Source organism: Nyctereutes procyonoides, unplaced genomic scaffold, assembly GCF_905146905.1.
Source record: "Nyctereutes procyonoides isolate TBG_1078 unplaced genomic scaffold, NYPRO_anot_genome, whole genome shotgun sequence".
Classification (NCBI taxonomy): Eukaryota; Metazoa; Chordata; class Mammalia; order Carnivora; family Canidae; genus Nyctereutes; species Nyctereutes procyonoides.
Window position 1 is genome coordinate 26,528,433 of NW_026575049.1, and position 23,206 is coordinate 26,551,638.

At 48.7% G+C, this 23,206-nt stretch overlaps 1 protein-coding gene and 1 pseudogene across 5 annotated transcripts in view; one reads left to right on the plus strand and one right to left on the minus strand.

The window, feature by feature from the left end:
* The window catches only part of TAB1 (TGF-beta activated kinase 1 (MAP3K7) binding protein 1), a 33,618-nt gene that overhangs the window by 6,553 nt on the left and 3,859 nt on the right, over positions 1 to 23,206 (minus strand). For 4 of the 5 annotated variants that reach the window (XM_055327885.1, XM_055327888.1, XM_055327887.1 and 1 more), the window contains 8 exons: positions 13,840 to 14,008; positions 11,580 to 11,716; positions 11,106 to 11,259; positions 4,905 to 4,991; positions 4,380 to 4,518; positions 3,353 to 3,466; positions 2,670 to 2,781; positions 355 to 499 (listed from right to left, as the gene is read on the minus strand). In XM_055327885.1, coding sequence (XP_055183860.1) covers positions 355 to 499; positions 2,670 to 2,781; positions 3,353 to 3,466; positions 4,380 to 4,518; positions 4,905 to 4,991; positions 11,106 to 11,259; positions 11,580 to 11,716; positions 13,840 to 13,872 — 921 coding nt within the window. In that variant the 5' untranslated portion in view covers positions 13,873 to 14,008. The remainder of the gene's footprint in view (positions 1 to 354; positions 500 to 2,669; positions 2,782 to 3,352; positions 3,467 to 4,379; positions 4,519 to 4,904; positions 4,992 to 11,105; positions 11,260 to 11,579; positions 11,717 to 13,839; positions 14,009 to 23,206) is intronic. The other variant, XM_055327886.1, reaches the window with a different exon arrangement.
* LOC129511326 (ribosome biogenesis protein NSA2 homolog) lies at positions 16,848 to 21,546 on the plus strand (annotated as a pseudogene).

The following is a 23,206-nucleotide window of genomic DNA, read 5'->3' on the forward strand; positions in this document are numbered from 1 at the left end:
GGAAGGTGGCGGAGGGAGCCTGAGGCTCAGGCTATAGGCTCTGGGCGTTCTTTCTCGGCCCAGGGCCCTTCTCGGATAACTCCAGAACCATGTGCCCATGCAAATTCACTTCCTTCTCCCCCTCTTCCCCTCAGGCTTTGCTCAGGCCCCCAGGACTGACCCTGCTTCAAGCCCCGAACAAGCACAGCTTTGGGGTGGGATGGGTGTTCTTAGAGCACTGGGTTTTTTCTTCTCCCAGTTTTGAAGACTGAGAAGTTGTCTGGAGATGGCCTTTGAGAACCAGGGCTCTGGGTCCCTGAGGACCGTGGAGCTGAGGAGGGCTGGCTGGCTGTGCTGTGCCAGGGCCCGGCTCACCTGGTTGGCCTGGCCAGGCCCGTGGGCTGCCTCCAGAGCCTTGTAGAGCCCCTCCGACATCAGCACCAGGAAGCCAGTCACCCCGTCCAGGGGCTGTGCACCATGGATTTCGGGCTCTGCGATAATTGGCTTCGACTTGGCAGCGCTACAGGAAGAAAGTGAGGGAGAGCCATGGTTGGGAGGGCACCAGGGGACATTTCTTCTGCTAAGGGCAAGAATCTGCCCAGGATGTAAAGTTAAATGCACATCTAATAAGAGGAAAAGAAATAGAGGAAAGAGAAAACCAGAAAAACAGAACTGTCTTCTGAGGGTGGGCCTAATGTAAAGCTGAGGCCCAGGAGAGCCAGGGGGCAGCTGGGGTCAGGGCAGTGGACATCGGGTGCCCGATCCTGGCCCCAGTCCTCAGCTCCTGTCCACAGAGCCCATGCGGAGACAGTTGGGACAGCAAGAGGGTGAGTGGGGATCACCTTTAAAAGCCCACTTCTCCCGGGCTCCTCCAGAACAAGTATCCACGCCAACTCAGACCCCACGTGCACCCCGGGTGCACAGGGACCCTTTACTGAGGCGCCAGCAGAGCCAGAAGATGTCACAGAGCTCTAGTACGTGTGCACACACACGGAGGCAAGTCTAAGATGTTCCTGGCAATGGCACATGGCAGAGCAAAGTCTGGAACATGAGTAGGGGGCTGGGGAGTGTGGCCACAGCCCAGCTCTGGGACCTGGGCAGCTGTTACGGAGAGCGCCGCTGCCAGCCCACCCAGTGTTGCGCAGCAGGGGAGGGCAGCACCCATCAGGAAACAAGGGAGGTGCTGGGAGACAGTACGCCAGCGCCTGCGGGTGTCTTAGAAACACACCCCCACATCCACGTGCACAGGGGCTCTGGCTCTGTGCACAGGACACAAGCGAGCAGGACCAGCAGCGTCTGGGAGGGAGTCCGGGCTTGGGTGGGAGGGAAACTTACTTTTCACTGTACATCCTTGGTGCTACTTGAATTGTTTTAAGCCACAAATGTACTTTCCAATTAAGCAAACAGAACCCCACAAATTAGAGACGAAAATTTCCAAGCTCAATTGTTTAAATCTCGGGAGAGTAACAAGTTGTAACTCATGCTTTCTAGGCTATGACGAGTCTGGCTCTGACACTGGCGTCTTTGGTATGAGTCCCTCACGGCCCTGGTTGTGACCTTAAATGCTGTGACAGGCCACACACACCTCCCCCAACACACATACACCCCAGAGACCCAAACCACAACCCCACACACCCTCCCTTCCTTCCCACGCCACAGCCCCTCAACCACACACCCTGACACCATACCCTCCCCCCCCACACCCCAGAAACCCAAACCACAACCCCCAACTACACCCCACCCACACCACACCCCCACACATACCACACTCCCACACACATACCACACACATATACACACCACATATACCCCCAAACCACACCCCTGCATACCACACACGTACCACACACAAACACACCACACTCCCACACATACCATACTCCTACACACATACCCCCCACACACATCTACACACTGCATACACCTCCAAACCTCACCCCTGCATACCACACACAAACACACACCAACCCACACACATACATACACACACCACAGACACATGTCTATCTTCCCAGTCAATGTTGGGATGTTGCTCTGGATTCAAGATGAACCTGCATCCAGGTTCAAGTCCAGCCTCAGCCCCCGCTAGCCCTGCGACCAGGCAGGCTCCCTGATGTTGCCACATCTGTTTCTTCATGTGAACATACTTTCCGGGCAACAACAGGACCTCCCTCACGGGGTCTGAGTGAGGGTTGTGTAAGATGGTGTGTAAAGAGCTGGGCACTGGCTCGTTACAATGACGGCCCACGATCACCACCACTGCCCATCTGCTGCTGCCAGCGCTGGGTGGCAACCAAAAGGGAAGGGTCTGCGGAGGGCAGCATCTACTTCATCTTGGACCTCTGCCCTAGGCCAGGCATGCACAGCACTGACCAGGAGGCCTGTTGTCCGTCCCCATTCATACCAGGTGGCTCATGCCAACACTGGACACTCCCATTGGGCACCAGACACTGGTTGCTGTCCCTGGCTCTGACTCAGCTCCCCAAACTGACCCCTTGCCAGTCCAGCTCTATGGAACCCCACTTCCTGGCCTGTTGGATCTAGGACCACACACCAACCTCTCTAGGAGGAAGAAAAGTCTTCTTGGGCTCTCAACTACCTCAATTGCACCTTTTGTCCCGAGAGCCCCAAATCTGCTTCTGCCCAGGCCCTTTGGCCTTACGCACGCGGCAGCTGGGCCGGCCACCTACCTCAGTAGGTCGATGTCCGTGTAGCCATACTTGACCTTGTAATCCCCTATGCGCCTGGTGCTCTCCTGCCCACAGATGATTCCCACCTGCTTGATCTTTCCTGCATCCAAACCTGCCAGAGGGAGAACAACAGGACAATCCCAGGTCCTGTTCATCATGAAGAACGAAAGGAAGGGCATACAGACACAGTCCCCAAAGTAAGGCAATGAGGACCCAGGGAACAGAGGATGAAGTCACAGCAGGGTGCCCTCTGGAGTGGCTCACCCAAAGCTCCCTGGTACCCTGTGGCCAGCCCCATCAGAACGCCCACCACACCCAGAGGCCCTGGGCAGGGAGGCTAGGCCGTGGTGGCTGCAACCGGGACCTGGCTGGCCTCCTAGTCTCCACCATTCACGGGACCTAGTGCATACTCGGTAGTCTTGGAAACACTTTAGACACATGGACTCTTAATCCTCACAAGGCAAGCGCTGCTACAATCCTTGTTACACAGATGGGGAAACTGAGGCACAAAAACCTTCTGAAATTCTGAACATCACCTGCTAGTAAGGGGCAGAGCTGGGATCCAACCCCAGGAAGGCTGGTCCCAAGCCCAAGGTCACAGCCCGAGCACTTCATGCCTCTCCCTACACGGCTATCAGAAGAGAACAGAGTGAGCTGTGGGGGTCGGCCCCACTCAGACGTACCCAGCTGAGAGAGGCGGAAGAGCTCGTCCTCATTCTCTGTGGTGTGGTCCACGTTCAGCTGTGTCACCTGCAGGCCGTCCACCGTGGATTTGCATAACAGGGCACGATTTGTACCTGCAGGAGAATTTGAGCAGCTGAGCAAACTCTGGGTACGAGGAACGGGGCGTGTTGAGCAGAGAGAGAGAGAGAAGAGGCAGGCATCTCACGCGTGGAAATCCTTGAAAATGAGCAAAGATAATAGGCTTAGACCACTGGAGTGAGTCACCAGTCAGGGCGTGCTAATGATACTAAGGAATTAGGTTAAACTTTTCCAGTGTCATCCTAGGATAATTATGATTTTAGCAAGAGACCTCTTCTCCAGGGAGACATACTGAAATATTTACAAAATGATAAAAGGACATGATGTCTGGGGTTTGTGGGGACAGAGGGCCACAGAGGAAATGAGACTGGTCTCAAGGAGGTGATTGTTGGGGCTTGGGGCTGGACACACAGGCAGTCACTCCCTGCTGTTCCCCTTATCTTTTTACATTTCTGAATTCTGTCCATAATGAAATCTTAAGGAGGACATTATCAGTGGGGTCTCTACACCACTCCTGCAGTAATCTGTACCCAGTGGGTACAGCCTTCTTGGGTTCCCAGACGGCCTCTTCTCTGCCCACAAATCCAAAGATCCCTACGGTCCCTCAGCCAGCCCATCTTGCCGCCCTTCGTGGGATACTGAGTGGGTCTTCCACAGTTCAGAAACTTCTTCCAGAAGAGGAAGCCATGGAGGTGACCTAGAGAGGGGACGCAACTTGCTCATAGCCAGATGGGGCAGAGTGGGGAGTAAAGCCTGCCTCCTAGCTGGTACCTCCCAACTCCCCATGCCAGGAGCAGAGCATTCCTGTGCAGAAACAGGAAAACGTACCCTACGGCCTCAGGAGACAGGAGCTAGAGGGCTAACGCATTTGAGAAGCAGAATGCCCAAAGAACGCACAGACCTTCTCTCGCCCAGCACTCCCCGCACGGGGATAGGTAACTGGCTCACCGACATTGGCGACGTAGAGCTTGTTGCTGAGAAGGACCGCCACGACAGCCATGGCTCCTCCCGAAATCTCCCTCTCCAGAGCCTTGAGTCTTTCGAGGATCTTCTGATACTGAGGAGGCAGCTGGTGCTGAGGGACACCCTACAGGCCATCATCAGGGGGTCAGAGTGGGATGAGTCCTCGGAGACCATCTCCCGCCAGCTGTCCCCTCCCTTAAAGGGCAAGGATCCGAGGGCCTGGCCAAGATGGAGCCACACTACAGCTCCAGGGCAGGCCTCTTGCAGGAGAGCCAGACATGACCTTACTTGTCCTGCTGGTTCTGGAATTGCTGGTGGCTGATGTGGGCGGGTGGGTGATGAGGCTATGGACAAGTCCAGGTGGAGGACTGATCTGCCCACCCAACACTGAGCCTGAGTGGAGCTGCCCACAGTGGGCAGGGAAGGTCCCCAGGAGAGGCCCCTGCAAACACACTGTCCCCCTAACTCCTGCTGCTCTGGCCCAGTCATGTCAATGGCTGGGGAGATTACCTCTGGCAGCTGAGACTGGAGGCTTGCCTTCTCGGCCAATGCGTCATCAATGGACTCCAGGAAGCTTCTCTCCACCACATCGAAGGCCTGGAGGCATACAGGACAGGGAAGGGTGGGTGTCAGGGGAAAGGCTGGTTCAAAATACCACTGTCACCGGATACTGAAATGTCTATTAATAGTGACAAATTCTGTAGGAACTGCAGGTCATCACATGACAGGCACTGCAAGGACTATGGCTCCTATAGAGCAATGCTGGACTGAGACATCTGCCCCATGGGGCTGGAGCCTTCCAGGGAACACTGCAGACACCAGTGGGGCAGGAGCCCACAGAGAGGTTCCGAGCAAGGCTTAGAATCAGGCTGCCTGCGGTGAATCCCAGCTCTGCCACTTGCCTGCCCGGAGTCTCCAACTCATCCACGAAGGAGATAAGCAATGCTCTGGGCGGAGGGCACTGAGATAATCTACCCTGCGCACCCAGCACCCAGCTCAGCATGAGCCTAGGGCAGTGACACCTTGTATTGTCACTACATCCTGCCAGTCCCCTGATGCCAGTCACCCTGCTGCCTTTTAGGGGCTGTGGGAGGGAGGGGGACCAGCCGAGCATCAATGGCGCAGGGCCCTGAGGCCACGGAGGCCTTCTGGCCCAGGTGCTGAGGCTGGAAAACAGCCAGGAACACTGTTTTCGAGGATTAGGACTCCATCCTTCTCATCTAAAACTAAGTGCCTCTGGACGTGCTTCCAAAAAGAGATGCCAGGAAAACCTCCAGGACAACAGCAAGCAGAAAGCAGAACTGGCCAGCAAGTACCAGCAAACCCTAAGTGAGGAGACAAGGGATCATCCGAAATTACCCTGCTTCTACCAGAGCTTGGCCCCCTCCCACCACACCCCTGTCGCCCCTCTCCCCAGGAGGATCTCCTCCAGAGCCCACCATGCCAGATGTGGGGAAGGACTGCAGCCGGCTGCCTGGGCCTGGAGTCTGGGGACGTGGGGAGTCCCTTTGTGATGAGAAAAACAACTTTGTCTTTGAGCTGCTGCCAAGATGACCGACAGTGGGATTACCCTGCTCATAACCAGAGTCTGGACACAGGTAAGGGCCTGAGCTCAGCAGACCCACTGCAAATTCTGGCTTCGCAGTTCCTGGGGCACCTTCTAAGATAACCACTTGGAGTTAAGGCTATGAAAAGTAGCGACCTCCACCCCAACCACCTTGTAAGTAATAGGTGCTTGCTACCCTGCTCTTTATCTCCGATTGGCTCTTGACTTGGGGTGGAGATATGTCCTTCCCCACCCCCCAGCTCCATGGCGTCCTCTTGCTTCTGGGATCTGGGAATAAAAAATCCGTGACACTGCTTCCTGTGGGGGTGTCCTGAGACTGTACCTTCAATCAGAACAGTCCTGTGGGTCTCACATCCCCGGGGCGGGGGTGGGGGGGTGAGGGGTGGGTGAAGGCTGGATGCTGAGAGAGCTTCCTGCCAACCCATAACATCAGGTCGGCATATATGTAATCCTAATTCAATATACCTGTACCAGCATAACTGGTGACAATGATGGGATTGTGGGAGCAGTTTGTCCTCCTATATGGTGCCTTGTTGCTGTGAAGGGCTTGCTACCTTCCTCTCCCAGACTGATCAGGTTCTCCGGGAAGGAATGGCTGCTTGCTGCCAGTCTGTGGTGTTGCCTGGCACTGCTGCTGGGTGTTGCCACAAGTGCCCACCCTAAATTGTTAGTGCTGTAAAAGGTCACACTCCCCAGCAGAGACCAACCAGCAGGCCCCATTCTGAGGTGGATGTGTTTCCCATCAGTCTCCAAATGAGACCCCACTGGGTGTCCTGTCTAGAAGTGACTGGTTATCATCGTACGTGAAGGTTGAACCACAGGGCACTAACAAGAACATAGGGCTCTACCTCTTTCTCACCAGGGGCACAGGCTGTAAGGCCCTGGGAGCCAAGGAGAGCTCCCCTAGTTTGGTGCCGGGAAGGGAGGCTGGCTGCTGGGGCTACTGTGCTGGTGGTCGGGGTGGGTGCTGAGCTCGGACTGAGGCAATGCCACCAGAGGTGTCAACGCAGCCTGGGCCGGCACCTCCTTTGCTGCTGCGCTCCCTACTCTCGCAAATTGTCTCCAACCCCATGGGATCCTGGGAGTCCCAGCCCTGGTGTGGTACAGCACAATGAATCATCACTAAAAGCAGAGTCCTTGAGCACATGGTACCAGCTCCTCCTGGGTGCCCAGAGGAGGGGACTCTTGTAAGAGCCCTACTAAAATGGCTCAGGCCTTAGGAGCGCAGTGGTGTAACATGCCAACCTGCTACTGCCACCTTGTCAGGACTGGGGAACTTTCCCAAATACACTGGTCAACGCTGCACTGGTGGAGGTGGATCCGATTCCTCGGACATCCTAGGGCAGGAGGCAGCGGCATGAGTCAGGAAAGAGAAAACCTCCACTCCCTACTATCCATTGTACCAAAATGCCCGACGATGGCCAGCGTGAACCAGAAATGGAAACAAGTGACTATACCATGCTGGCAATGCAAGGTTTTCTAGAAAAATTTGTCCAAAGTGGGGAGAAGGGTGCTGACTCTTACGGGACTTTGAACTGGTTCTGAACTGTTGCTCGCAGCGGCTGAGATGTGTTAGTTGGCTGGCCTGGCCAAAGACTCTAAAGTTAATTAATTTGTTAAAAAACAAAATGAAACACCCAAGATGCTGAGGACCCATTTTATTAGAGACACCCTAGCGGATCCCCGGACTTGTCACCACAGCAAGGGGGCTCCCAAATGTGTCAAGCCATAAAGGCAGGAGTCAGACAAAATAAAAAAGGCGGTGGGCTCTGAAGAAGAGCTCCCCAAAAGCCTCCAGAGCCGAAGCTAAGGAGGAAGATGCTTTGCCTCGCCTGACTCAGATTTTTACGGCTCGGCGCTGGGCCCATCGCGCCATCAAAATTACAGTGCAGGCCCACTGAATAGGTGGATGACCCTAGATGAAGCACATCTTGTCTTAGGTAGAAACTGAGATGGTTCAGTGGGCAGGTCATTTTGCTCAGTGTTATTACACTTCTGCACTCCCTGACCACGTCCAAACCAGAGGAAGCTCCCTTGGGGCTAGAATCTTAGGAGTCCTTAGAGGCTGTGCCCCTCCACAATATAATGCCATGTCATTACAATTTACAGGGAAGTCAGATACAGTAAAATGGGCATTAGATGGTATCAATGCTGCAGCTAGACATGAAAAAGAGAATTCTTTTTTTTCCTAAAGTCCAAATCTCGCTTGCCAGTAAAGGGGGACTCACCGCCCCCCACAGCCAGGAACCCAACGGAGGAGTGGCCTGCAACCTCCCTCCCTCTCTCTCTGGAGGTAACCCACAGGCCTTCTGTATGGGCAGCTCCAGAGATCAGGGACCCCTAATGACAGCCAGGACACAAGTTAGAGGCCTCTGCTCAGGTGCTGTGGATGTCACCACCTCCTGGCATGCCCCAGCCCCGGCAGCAGAATCTGGTTCCTGTACTCTGACCTCTGAGAGGAGCAGCTGCCCAGGCCCCTGCCCCGGCAGTCCCCTGGAGCCTGTTCCTCCTCCAAGGGACAATCACCCAAATACTTCTCTAATTACCCATTGGGACGCATAAAAGAGACATTTTATGGCTCTTGTTAACGCCTCCTGGGAACCCCTCCAAACATCAGCAAGCGGCACCCTTTAAATTACAGGGTGTAACAGGCAGGATATAGAAGGCGCTCAACTTCCATTGGATGTGATCCACCTGTAACACAGAGGTTGGGCTATTGCCCTACATAAAATTCTAGGGCCTGCCACAAGTGTTTAATTTCTGAGCCTTAATTGATCCTCTAAAGGCCGGGAAATTCCGGTTGAGGTTAAACACCAACTGTGAACTACTGGGCCTCCCACCATGCTACAGCAAGCCTGCCACTCCTTGGGTCCCTTCACACTTTTGAGGTAACACGTACCACACTTATCTACCATTCTCTGCAGTCACACGCAACGCCTCCACATTTTGTTGGGGAGAAGCTCAACAGTGAGCTTTACAGCTAGCTGGCACAAAAGTCAACTCATCAAGCCCTCTCCTTTGTTACCCTTGGCTCCTTCTCCCAGGTAGAGGCACCAGCCACTGAGGGTCCTGGAGATCCTCCTAGCTGCCTGAGGGCTTTCAGGCCAGAGGGCTTCACTCCCAGCCACCCACTTCAAAGCCCCTTAGAACATCTATTCTGGCTCCTTAATGGGCTCTGTGAGAAACAAAGGCCCTCACATAGTGGAGCTGCCATACTCACATTCCTAATCATATCATAGATAAGGGATGGCTCCCAATGGTGGCTCAACACAGCCACGAAGCCCAATTTGCTCTAGTGGACAGGGTACCTTCAAGAACAGCCAAAGTCCACCAGGGCAGGTCTTTCTAAACTGCAGGAGGATATAGCTTTTCAAGCTCCTCAGCCCCCTGCGCATGCACCCCAGAGATCTGGTGACAAAGCCCCACTGCCCGAGCCTCCAGCAAGCTGGGACAGCCGCTGATAGGAGCTGACAAGGAGAAGGGAGTCTGTACACTTCATGGATGGTAGTGCCCCCACCGAACGTGGCAAGGTGGGGTCAGCTCAGCTTGTGAGCTTGCAGCAATACCAATGGCTGGGCGGTGCACTGCTGCCCAAGACAAGGCTCTTGTCCATATTTTTACTGACTCATGGGCAGTTGCTCACAGGCTAGCGGTGAGGTCAGGCCAATGGCAGTGGGAGGATTTTCACATTCCAGGCTGATCCATCTGGGGTGTTCCAATTTGAAGGGCACCAAGGCGATGAGGGTTACCCGCATTTGAGCACACAGGAGCAGCAGTACCGCACCAGAGGCGGCTTTAACCTCAGGGTGGATTCCCTGGCCTGAATTCCAGTCACCACCCACTTGGGGCTCTCAACCACAGCCCTCTATTCCACCAGCTCCAACCACCCACCAGCGCTGGCATCAATCCTCAGCTCCACAGTTCCAGCCTTTCTTGGTCACCACTTCCATACTCCTTACTCCCTGGCCTAATGGTTCCCTAGGGTCCCCTATCCCTTCCAGTCTTGGGGGAGTTAGGGCCACAAGGGCCTCGGCACCCTGCAGGGGCATTCAGCTCCTGCAGCCCTTACAAAAGGCATTGTTTTGAATTGCAAATTATGCTCCCAAACCAAGGGCCATTCTTTGGTTCTGTGAGAGGACAAACCACTTAGCTGCTGGCAGGCTGAACTCATAGGGCTGCTTCCTCCATCAATGGGCACCACCCACTTCACTATTACAAGTGTGGTACTTTTACTGGCTTACTGTCTGCTACACCCGCCTAGAACACCTCTGTGGGGGTGGCAGTCTTTCTAAGTACAATCCACCCCCAACAATGCCTCCTGACACCAATGACTCAGATCCTCAGATCCACAATCTCATTTCACTGCCCTTATCACACAGCACTGGGCTCTCCAACACGGCATCAACAGAACTTTCACTTTGACCACAAGCCTCTGGCACTGTCGAATGCCACAACGGACTTTTAAAATCCTTGCTCCAGGGGCACTTGGCTGGCTCAGTGGTTGAGTGTCTGCCTTTGGCTCAGGTTGTGATCCCGGGGTCCTGGGATTGAGTCCCCCATTGGGCTCCCCACAGGGAGCCTGCTTCTCCCTCTGCCTGTGTCTCTGCCTCTCTCTCTCTCTCTCTCTGTGACTCTCATGAATAAATAAAATCTTAAAAAAAAAAAAAAAACAACCCTTGTGCCTTGGAGCGGCTGACTGGTTCAGTCAGAAGGGCATGTGGATCTTGATCTAGGGGTTGTAAGTTTGAGCCCCATGCCCCATACTGGATTTGGAGATTACTTTAAGAAAATAAAATAAAATCTTTACATAAAATAAAAATAAAATAAAATAAAATAAAATAATAAAATAAAATAAAATAAAATAAATAAACATCCTTGCTCCTTAAGTTACAGGGCAGCAAATGGCTCCTAACCTGCCTCACAGGCAGGGGCACTTGCCCCTTTAAACTCCAGGCCCCATGGCCAAGACTGTCCTTACACCCTGCTGCTGGGAGAGGCTCCCAGGGTGGGTTCCTCTGCAGAAGAAGGAGCCCGCAGCATTTTCAAACCAACCCTGGCTAACCATGCACTTTACAGTCATAGGGCTGAGCTCCTGGGGCACCTGACTCGCCGGGGTCCCGGTCAACCAGCCCGAGTCCTGCTACCTGCAGCAGCACACGCCGCACATCTGCCTCAGCATGCTCGGCACTGAGCTGGCCCAGCAGGAGCTCCGCAGACAGCCGCTGGGCCACGAAGCTGGTCACTCGGTTGCCATCATAGCCATTAAAGACTCCATACAGGAAGCAGTTGTTCTCACTCCTGACAGAGAGAGATGGAGGGGGAGAAGGAGGGTGGCTTGAGACCAGGGGCTCACAGAAGAGTGACACCAATTGGGGGAGACCAGATACGGCAGCGGTGGCTTCAGGTGTCCACCTGGATCCTCCCACTTTGACCATCATTCCACCTGGATGTGGCCTTCTGGGACATTCCCCACCCCCACTGTAGCAGGCCCTCAGTTAGACTGAGGTCCAGGTATGCAAAGGACAGCAGGGGATGCCAACTCCCTCGGACGAGCCCCATTAGAGACAGGTGCAAAACCATTATTTGGTCTTGCCCACAAACCGCGCCAGCATGCTCACCTGAACTTGAGCCAGCTGTCCTCTGGGGGGTGGCTCTCAGTGCCCTTGCCATCAGCAGAGTAGCAGCGGTTGGAAGCTGACCCAACCCCAGAGAGATGGCAGAGAGGCAGGTCATCTGTCCAGCTCGGCTGCTGCTCCTGAGGAGGACACCAGGAAACCAAGAAGTTCACCGTCTTCCCCAGGACAGACCCCACCTCAACTCCTCCTTCCCCAACAAAATGTAGCAGCCCCAGAGCCCGTGCAGCGGGTTCCACCTCCTTCCGGAAAACTATGCTTGTATGAATGAGCACCTACAGAAGGGTCTGCATATTTTTTATGGGTAGTTCACAATGTTTTCCTCCAGGAAATCTAGAGAAGCGCAGAGCTCCCAAATTCAAGGCTCAGCAGTGGTTTCCAAGCGTGAGCTATGTTACAAAACAGGAGTGAGACACACAGATGAGGCAAACTCTTGGTAGAAAGCTCTTTGGGGGCTCCCCACCTCTTCTTGCTGTGGCTCTGACTCCAATCCCTCAGGTACTAGTTATAACTGGCGATCTCCAGGCCCAGGCCCCAGAATCACTGATCCTGGTGGGGCCCAGGATAGCAGCAATGCAGGCAGCTCCTCCCAGGTGACTGATCCAATGGCCCAATGGCTTCTGAAGAAACTGCCTTTGCAAGCTAGCCTCATTCATGCTCCATGCCTCTGGGGCCTCTGCCCCGGGTCCCCACTCTGCTCTGGTGTCCTCTCCTACCTGCTTCTCCACCAATACAAGACCACAGCACCCCACTCTCTCCCTCCGCATAAAAACACTCCTTATCCTGTCTGGCAATTCTCCATGCCCTTTGCGACTCTGGCTCACAGTCACCACCTCCAGGAAGTCTTTCTTTAGGAAGACCACGCCACCCCAACCGGGGCTTGGCTGACAGCCTTCTCATGCACTCCCACTATAGCTGGCTCCCTCATTCCTGCCTGCCTGATTCTGACTGCCATTCTACCTCATGGATCTCAAACTAGACTGCTCAGTATCATCACCATGGAGCTTAGAACCTTATACACGTGCACACACGGCTGTCCAGGCCCAGCCCAAACACAGATTCAGAATTGCCTATATCTCCTTGGGAGTACACTCTGAGCATGTGCATTTTTTGAGGCCCAGACACAAGGCCCAGGTACAATCCATAGCTTCTCACTGAAAGCCTCCCCACACCCAGCCCCTACCTGAGCACCATGCCCAGTTCACAGGAGCATTTCCAGGACCACCAGATTGAACTACAGCAAACCGAAACAACTGGGAGACTCAAAGGTCAACTGCAAGAAGGCTAGTTTGGATGGGACGCTGTACTGACATATTAACAGGCATGGATACTGTGTGCCATAGCAGTAACCATCTTCAAAAAAGCCTGTGAAAACCACTTTAGCAGGCTTTTGCAATCAGATAGCTTTTGTGGCAAAGCTTCTTTCATGTTCTGTTTATTTACATACTGACAGTGACTGACTTTATGACTTTTTTTTTTAATTGCTTTCATGCTGCATTTATTCTAGCACGTTAGTTCTGTGCTTTGCACCCTGCAGCAACTTCTGCAGGGTGTGGGAGTTTATTTTTATTTTTAAATTAACATATAGTAAAATGGACTTTTTTTGGCATGCCAGTCTATGAATTTTAAGAGGCATTTTATGTGATTGCCGCCCCAAAATCTGGAACAGCCCCATCATCTCAAAACAGACCCTTGTGTCACCCTTTTGTAGCCACACCCTCCCCTAATCCCTGGCAAGCCAACTTGTACTCAAATCATCATGTTGTCTTTTCAAGAATGTCTTAAGTAGGGGCATCTGGGTGGGTCAGTTGGTTAAGTGTCTGCCTTCGGCTCAGGTCATGATCCCAAACTCCTGGGACTGAGCCCCAAGTCTGGCTCCCTGCTCAATGGGGAGTCTGCTTCTCCCTCTCCCACTCCACCTGCTCATGTTCTCTCTCTGTCAAATAAATAATTAAATTTGTTTTTAAAAAACAATGTCTTAAGTGAAATTAGGCAGTACACAACTTTTTTCTTTTTATTGTGATGAAACACACATAACACAATTCACCATCTTAACTGTTTTTAAGCATACAGTTCAGTGGTATTAAATATTCAGTGTTGTGTAGCCAGCACCACCATCCTCCCCACAGCTCTTTCCATCTTGTAAAACAGAAACTCTGTCCCATTGAGCATTGAACCCCGTTTCCCTTCCCCAGCCCTTGGCACCCATCACTACGTATGCTCCAGGTCTTTTCAAGGGCACAACCTTTTGGGAAGGGCTCCTCTCACTCAGCACCATGCCTCAGAGATAATACCACCCCCCTGCCAAGGTGCCACAGGCAGCAAATCTGTCCCTTCACGTAGAGTTTTCCATGGGATGGATGCAGAGGCCCATCCTCTCATCCACTGAAGGGCATCTGGGCTGTTTCCAGTTTCTGGAAATAAAAGAGAGCCAGTATAAAGTCATGGGCAGGTTTTTGTGTGAACATAACTTTTCACATCTCTAGAGTAGGGATGAGATTGTTATTTAGTTTTCTAAGACACTGCCAAACTTTCCCAAAGTGCTGTACTATTTCCATTCCCAACAATAATGCACAAGAGTTCCAGAGGTTCTACATCCTCACCACCTCATGGTCTTCTTTTTTAAATGGAGACACTTCAAGAAGTGTGTAGAGCTGTCTTGTTGTGGCTTTGATCAGCATTTCTCTCATGGCTAATAACGGTGTCAAGCATCTTTTCATGTGCTTATTTGCCATCCCCACATCTTTGGTTAAGTGTCTGTTTTAAGTCTTATACCTACTTTTTTTTTCCTTATGTCCATTTCTCAGTTGGGTTGTTTGTTTTCTCACTTGTTGAGTTCTGAGAGCTCTTTATGTTTTTTGGATAAAGTCCTTTGTTGGACATGTGATTTGCAAATATTTTTTCCCAGTCTGTACCTTGTAATTTCTTTTTTTTTTTTTTAAGATTTATTTAGGGATCCCTGGGTGGCGCAGCGGTTTGGCGCCTGCCTTTGGCCCAGGGTGCGATCCTGGAGACCCGGGATCGATTCCCACGTAGGGCTCCCGGTGCATGGAGCCTGCTTCTCCCTCTGCCTGTGTCTCTGCCTCTCTCTCTCTCTCTCTCTCTCTGTTTCATGAATAAATAAATAAAATCTTTAAAAAAAAGTAAAAAAAAAAAAAAGATTTATTTATTTACTTAGAACGAGTGAGGGGAGGGGCAGAGGGAGAGAATCTTTCAAGCAGACTCCCTGCTGAGTGGAGAGCCCAATGTGGCTGGATCCCACAACCCATGAGATCATGACTAAGCTGAAACCAAGAGTCAGACGCTTAACTGACTAAGCCACTCAGGCGTCCCTGTAGCTTGTCATTTCGTTTGCTTATTAGTATCTTTTGCAGGGCAAGAGTTTCTAATCTTGCTGAAATCCATTTTATCAGCTTTTTCTCTCACGGTATATGCTTTCAATGTTCTGTCTAATAATTGTCTGCCTGGCACCAGCCACAGAGACCTTCTAGGTTTTTGTTCTCAGAGTTTCACAGTTTTACATTTAGACCTGTGATCCATTTGGGGTTAATCTCTGTTATAAGGCAGAAGTTTAGGTCTAACTTTTTGGGTTTTGTTTCACAAAGGGATATCAAATTGTTCCAACACCATTTGTTGAAAAGACTGTCTTTTCTCCATTAAATTATCTCTTCACCTCTTTAAAAAAATTAAGTAGCTGGACTTATGTGAGTCTATCTCTGGACTCTACTCTGTTCCATATATCCATGTGTCTATCCTTCTGCCAAGTCCATGCTCTTGATTACCACAGCTTTATAAATCTGTTTTTAAACCTCTATTATCAAATCTATATTTTACTTATAATCTGTATTTTACAATCGGGTAGTGGGTTGCCTCTAGCTGCATTCTTTCTGAAAATTATTTCAGTGATCCTAGATCCTTTGCCTTCTATATAAATTTCAAAATCAGCTTGTCTATATCTACAAGAAAATCTTGCTGGGATTTTGACTGGAATTGTTTACAGATCAATGAGATGTGAACATCTTCACCATTCCAAAACTTGCAATCCATCAACATGGCATGTCTTTAAATTTACTTACGTCTTTAAAGGATTTATTCACATTATGTCACCACAATCTCTGAAAAACCACTCATGTCTGGGGATCCCTGAGTGGCTCAGCGGTTTAGCACCTGCCTTCGGCCCAGGGCATGATCCTGGAGACCTAGGATCAAGTCCCACATTCGGCTCCCATGATCGAGTCCCACATCATGCCTGCTTCTCCCTATGCCTGTATCTCCGCCTCTCTTTCTCCTGTCTCTCATGAATAAATAACTAAAATCTTAAAAAACAAAAACAAAAGCAAAAAAAAACACTCATGTCTACTAGTAGCCTTTGAAAACAGAAGATGTCACCGAAATCTAGCCATAGAAAAGAAACAGCAACAAGAGCTGAAATTCTGCTCAGCTTCTGAGGACACCAGGCATTTAGGTCAAGCTACATACAACAAAAGAAACACTGCTCCACAGTGACACAAATTGTTTCGAGCTGTAATCTTGACCTGTCTCATTTGAAAGCAATATAAATATCTCTCTTAATATAAATGTGAATATAATTAAGTCTTTTGAACCCACATGACATTATGCAATTACAGTATGTTCAATTAATACAAACATGTATTCAATAAGAATTACTGGGCATTTACAAAAGGCTGGCATTGTTCTAGGTGCTGGAGCCACCGTGCAGAAAAGAACTGAGGATCCTTGTTTGAAGTCTCCTTTCTAGTGAAAAAGAAACTTCAAACATGCAATACAATAAATAAAGCTATTTGAGACAAAGATATTTGCCATGGAGAAAATTAAATTAGAGTAAGGAGACAGCCAGGGATGGTGAGGGGTCTTTCAGATGAAATGATCAGAAGAGGCGACCACTAAGCCATACCTAAATGATTACGGAGCAGTGGCCATTACAGAAAATGGCAAAGGAAACTTCTAGGCAGAGGAAACAGCATGTGGAAAGACCCTGAGGTAGAATAATAAGTGTGTGAGGTTTAAGGAAATTCAAAAAGGCCAGTGTGGCCTCTGCAGTGGACCAGAGGGGTCCATGTACTCTGTTCATGTATATACATGCACATGTGTGCCTGGGTGGGAAAAAGGTTAAGCCCTTCCACACCACTGGAAAGAGTCCACTGTCAAAGAAATAATTATTTTTTCAATGAACTGCTTTGTTGCCAATCATCCCTTAGGTCTTAGATCTGATTAGTATACCACCATTGTCAGGGACCTCACAAAGGTCTCAGGCAACCTAGTAAATCAATCTCCAAAAGCAGCCCTTTTTTCTAGGGTCTATCCCTTGCCTCCAATCCAAATGGAATTAAGCATGAGATTAAGCAAAAAAGCATCTCCCCAATTAGGCATGTCCCATGTCCTCCTCCTGAAAAGATGGGTCAAGAGACCAATATTCAGCACTCCGAAGCGCCACAGCTATTTTAAAGCACAGTAGAAGATATTTATACTTTCTAGAATCCCGTCTGTGATTAAAGATGAAATTAAGATGCACTGAGGGCACCTGGGTGGCTCAGCTGGCTGAGTATCTGCCTTCAGCTCAGGTTATGATCCCAGAGTCCTGGGATCCAGTCCCACTTCGGGCTCCCTGATCAGTGGGGAGTCTGCTTCTCCTTCTCCCTCTGCCCCTCCCCCTCTGCTTGGTGCTGTCACTCATACTCTCAAATAAATAAGATTAAGATGCACTGAATGTGTCCTTGAATAGGAGATGGACAATACAAATTATCTCCCACGATTTAAACCTGTCATTGGTGCTGCAACTGTGGTGCTTCCTCTGCTATTCCCTACCTCCCACAAGGGACCAAGACAGGCTTCCATGGGCTTGAATCTTTCCAACAAACTAATACTTTCTAGCAAAAAAATAAATATTACCCAAGCAACTTATAGGCTCACTTTACATTGTGAGATATGCTATGAAAAACACTAATGAAAGAGTCTTTTACAAGGAAGGTAGGAAACAAACTGGAGCAAGCAACTGCCCACGCCAGTGTTTCAGGGCACAGGGATCACTCTTCTGAAGCACTTCCCGATGGACACTCATGACACTGCTATGGGGAGCAGGCTGATGCTGCCCCAGACTGCTGAGGCCACACCTGCTTGTTGGGGAAAAACAAGCTCTCCCAAACCTAAAAAACTGTATGACGGTGGTCAATCTACTTACAAGCACTTTCTTCTTCAGACAGTATTTATGACTAGTACCTGGACACCTCTATGATGTTATGTGCTCTTTTGGAAATCTGATTTTCATAAGGTTGAGCTAGCAATATTTTGGAAATATAGTTGACTCTTGAACAATGCAGGTGTTAAGGACACCAACCTCCTGCACAGTCGGAAGTCCACGTGTGACTTCTGACTTCCCAAAACCTTAACTACTAACATAGGCTACAGGGGACTGGAAGCCTTACCAATAACATAAACAATTAACATGTTTTGTAGGTCATATGTTTTATATAAAGTAAGCTAGAAAAAAGAAAATATTAAGAAAATCAGGAGTGCCTAGGTGGCTCAGTCAGTTAAGGGTCTGCCTTCGGCTCTGGTCATGATTCCAGGGTCCCAGGTTCAAGCTCCGCGTCGAGCTTCCTGCTCAGCAGGGAGCTGGCTTCTCCCTCTCCTGCTCCCCTCCACCTCATTCTCTCTCATACTCTGTCTCAAATAATAAAATCTTTCCCCAAAAAAATTTTTTATAAAAAGAAAATCTAAGGAATGGGACCCCTGGGTGGTGCAGTTGGTTAAGCATCCAACTCTTGGTTTCAGCTCAGGTCTGATCTCAAGGTCCTGGGATCAAGCTCTGTATTAGGCTCCAAGCTCAGTGTGAAGTCTGCTTAAAATTCTCTCTTCCCTCTCCCTCCGCCCCTCCCCCCATGTGTGTGCACATGCACACACTCTCTAATAATCTTAAAAAAAGAAAAAAAAGAAAAAGAAGAAAATCTTAAGGAAAAGAACATACACTTATAGTATTGTATTTATGGAATAAATCTGCACAGTTCAAACCCATGTTAAGGGTCAACTATATATTATTTCATTAACTAGCAATTGGTTTTCAGGTGAATGGGTATGGACTCCAGGGCTATTGTTTATTTTAGGACTGTCTGTGCATTCCCAATAATAACACTCAAGAAAACAGTAATCAACAGATTCTTTCTTCCTTTCTTTCTTTTTAAGATTTTATTTATTTATTTGACAGAGAGAGAGCACATGTACAAGCAGGGGAATGGCAGGGAGAGGGAGAGGGAGAAGCAGTGTGGGGCTTGATCCCAGGACTCTGGGATCATAACCTGAGCCAAAGACAGACGCTTAACCTACTAAGCCACCTAGACGCCCCAATGGATACTTCCTTAACATGTCATTACGTGTATACTTCAGTTGGTAACAATGCCAGAATTCTACTTTGTGGGGAAACACAAGAGGTATTCTCATTAAGATCAGAAACACAGCAAAGATGCCCACCTTCTCCATACCTAACATTGAACTAGAGGTGTCAGCCCCTACAATTAGATAAGAGAAAAAAAAAGCAGAGCTTCAGAACTGGAGAGGTACAATTATCTCCATCTGCAGTTGATAGGATAGTACTTGGAAAACCTAAAGAATTAATATTAAAATTAACTCAAATAAAAGAAATCAATAGAGTGGTAGGATAGAAAAATCAAGACACAAAAACCAAAAGCCTATATACACTTAAAGAAAAGATGGACATCTAGCCTCCATGTGAAAATGCCTACTTGCTGTCAACTAAAACAACAAAGTCTTTTTCCTCTGAGGTCCTCTCCAGTCGGTCTCCCCCAACCACACTCCTATAGAGGATTTTTTAAACCTAAATTTACATTAGTTGGATTCTATCTTAATGCTTTCATCTCAGCTTTCCAGTCTGTTGACATAATTTTGAATCTTACCTTTGAAGATTAACAATCTCACCCAGCTGTCTATCTTGTACAGATAAGGCCTACGCAGGGTTCCAAAAGATTTCTGAAAAGCTGTGAGCAGAACAAAAAACATGCGAAGCTAACCTACTTCTAGCAGGAGGTGTCGGCACCAACTCAGGAGGGAAGTAACACCGTCACCAAAGGTTTGCTCTACTTGAAAGGACGAATGTATTTTGGGGATCTCAAACCAAGAGGCCACTGACCCTACAGGTACAGTCACAGAAGCAGGCATACACTTTAAATCAAATCAACTATTTATACATATGAAAGTGACTGAGCACAGTCCTAGTTATTTCACACTGACAGTCTTTAAACATAAAGTTCCTAGCCAATTGGACTTGGGTTGCTACTAAAATAAAGGAGAAGTAAGAAAAAAAATTACCCAAAAGAATATTAAAAAGTATCCATGGTGTGAGGCAAGACCTCCCCTTTTCTTTTCTTTTTTTTTTTTTTTAAGATTTCATATATTTATTCATGAGAGACACAGAGAGAGAGGCAGAGACATAGGCAGAGGGAAAAGCAGGCTCCCCACAGGAAGTCTGATGAGACTCAATCCCAGGACCCCAGGATCAAGACTGAGCAAAAAGGCAGATGCTCAACCACTGAACCACCCAGGCATTCCAAGGCCTCCCCTTTTCTCTTTCTGAGCCCCATCCACCTCCAAAGGCCCTGCTCAAATCCAACCAGCACCAGAGGCCCATGTTTCCCACACCTCAACCATCCATTTACTATCTTTAAGAAATTAACCCACCTATTTTTTCTTTATGCTGCCACATTTTCTTTTACTCAAATGATTTCATTTTGAACATAAAATTCAGTATGATAAAGAGAAAACCTGTAATACTAAATCTTGAAGATAATAAAAAAATGAAAACAAAACAAGATTATTAAATTCTAGCTGAGCCTGCTGCCTGCTATAGATTTTGAGCTAGAGCCCTGTTCTGTTAAAATTTTTTAAAAATGGGTGGAGTTAGCTCATGGGCCTGGGAGACCTGAAGGTTGAGAGAAGGTTGAGAGCCTCTTTGAGTCCAGCAGCTGCCCCTGGCAGCTCATCACAATGCTACAAAATGAATATATTGAGTTACACGGGAAGCGCTAGGGCTATCATTTGGATTACCAGGAGAAAAAGAGAAAGAAAGAAGGTTGAGAGGCTCATGAACGTTCAAAGAAAGTGAAAAAGATGACTGGTATGAAAGCTAAGCTCTATCATAAACTGCACCATGCTGAAAAAATACAAATGAAAAAGACTATCAAGATGCATGAAAAGAGAAACACCAAACAAAAGAATGATGAAAAGACTCCACAAGGAGCAGTACCTGTATATCTACTGGACAGGGAGGGGCAGTCCCAAGCTAAAGTACTTTCCAATATGATTAAACAAAAATGAAAAGAAAAAGCAGGAAGTGGGAAGTTCCTTTACCCAAAGTTCGTGCTCAGGGAGAAACAGAAGTACTAAAAGTCATTCAAACAGGAAAGAGAAAAAAGAAAGCGTGGAAGAGGATGGTCACTAAAGTCTGCTTTGTTGGAGACGGGTTTACTAGAAAACCACCTAAATATGAAAGATTCATTAGGCCAATGGGCTTATGTTTCAAAAAGGCCCATGTAACACATCCTGAATTGAAAGCCACCTTTTGCCTGCCAATACTCGGTGTAAAAAAGAATCCCTCATCCCCACTATATACAACTTTGGGTGTTATTACCACAAAGGTACTGTCACTGATCACCTCACATGAGTGAGTTGGGCCTTGTGACACAAAGAGGCAAAGTTATTTGGGGAAAATATGCCCAGGTTACCAACAATCCTGAAGATGATGGATGCATAAATGCAGTCCTGCTGGTTTAACAGTTTCAGACAAGTAATCCCTTATAATTACCGTAGACTACACACCAGTCAGGAAGACCACCATTGTTGTGGTGGTTCTGAATGCTACGAAACAGCCTTACGTATCTACAATCATCAAGACAAATATTTATTCTACTGTAAAAAAAAAAAATTGAAATAGACACTGATTAAAATAAATGGTCTTTAAAAATCATTTTTTTTTTTTTAATGTGGGAGTAGGACACCTAGCCAGCTCAGTCAGTGGAGCATGTGACTCTTCATCTCCAGGTTGTGAGTTCAAGCCCCATCCTGGGTGTACATATTACTTAAAAATAAAATTTGGGGACACCTAGGTGTCTCAGTGGTTGAGCATCTGCCTTCGGCTCAGGTTGTGATCCTGGTGTCCTGCGATTGAGTCCCACATCCGGCTCACTGAAGGGAGCCTGCTTCTCCTATGTCTCTGCCTCTCTGTGTCTCTTATGAATAAATAAATCTTTTTAGGGGATCCCTGGGTGGCTCAGTGGTTTAGTGCCCACCTTCAGCCCAGGGCATGATCCTGGAGTCCAGGGATCGAGTCCTGCGTCGGGCTCCAGGCCATGGAGCCTGCTTCTCCCTCTGCCTGTGTCTCTGCCTCTCTCTCTCTATCATAATTTTTTTTTAAAAAATCTTAAAAAAAATAAATAAATCTTTAAAAAAAAAAAAAGCGTGGGCGAGGACTAGCAAGAATCAGAAAGGTGTTAAGGACCCACTAGGACCAAATCAAGTCTTTACCTCTTGGATCTCATCAGTCTGAAAGAGAACTGAAAAACAAATAACCTGTGCAATATGTAACAATGAGTTTTATGTCAGCACACACCAAACCCCCCCTCACTGTACCTGTCCCACACTCCAGGAAAATAACTGCCCAAGGCTACAGGGCCTCTTCCCTGAGAAATCCATCCTAGTGGCTTACTAGGCATACTGGTCACTCACTGTCTAGTGTTTTGGCAACTCATGCTACAGCGTGGTACTGTTTTTTTTTTTTTTTTTAATTTAAATAATCTCTACACCCAAAGTGGGGCTTGAACTCGACCCTGAGATCAAGAATCACATATGCTCTTCTGAGGAGCCAGCCAGATGCCTCTGTTTTGTTGTTGTTTTATAGCCTAGTATCTTTTTTTTTTTTTAAGATTTTATTTATTTATTCATGATAGACATAGAGAGAGAGGCAGAGACATAGGCAGAGGGAGAAGCAGGCTCCATGCAGGGAGCCCGACATGGGACTTGATCCTAGGTCTCTAGGATCGGGCCTTGGGCCAAAGGCAAGCGCTAAACCACTGAGCCACCCAGGGATCCCTAGCCTAGTATCTTTAATCAGCTACTTATTTCACTGATTCCAAGACATATATTTTCAATCTTTTAATACCTGAAATTGGTGTGTTACAAGTTAATTAGCAGTGTGTTTTCTTTCTTAGTAGTATATAAAATAATGACAGGTCCTTATAATTAAAGGTGTCTTGGATCCAATGATATATGGACAGTTTCTCATCTACTTATGAGAGCTCCTTCCGTGGAAGGCCCCACAGCACCTCAGACGTTCAATGACAAGTGGCCAGAGAATTCAAGGAGGTTCTGCCCATGCAGGAGTGGGAGAGTACTCGGTCCTCCCTGATTTGAGCGGTGGCCCAGAAAGCACTCTGATGCTGCTGTGGCCGGGCGAGTTGCCACCTTGCTGTCCCGGCTCTCTTCCCTCCATCGGGGATTAGCCAGTCCCACCTTCCGCTGCCGATCGCACCCCACTGCCAAGTCTCTTGCTTCCTTCCTCCACAGTTCTGAACAATTTTCAGAAAGGT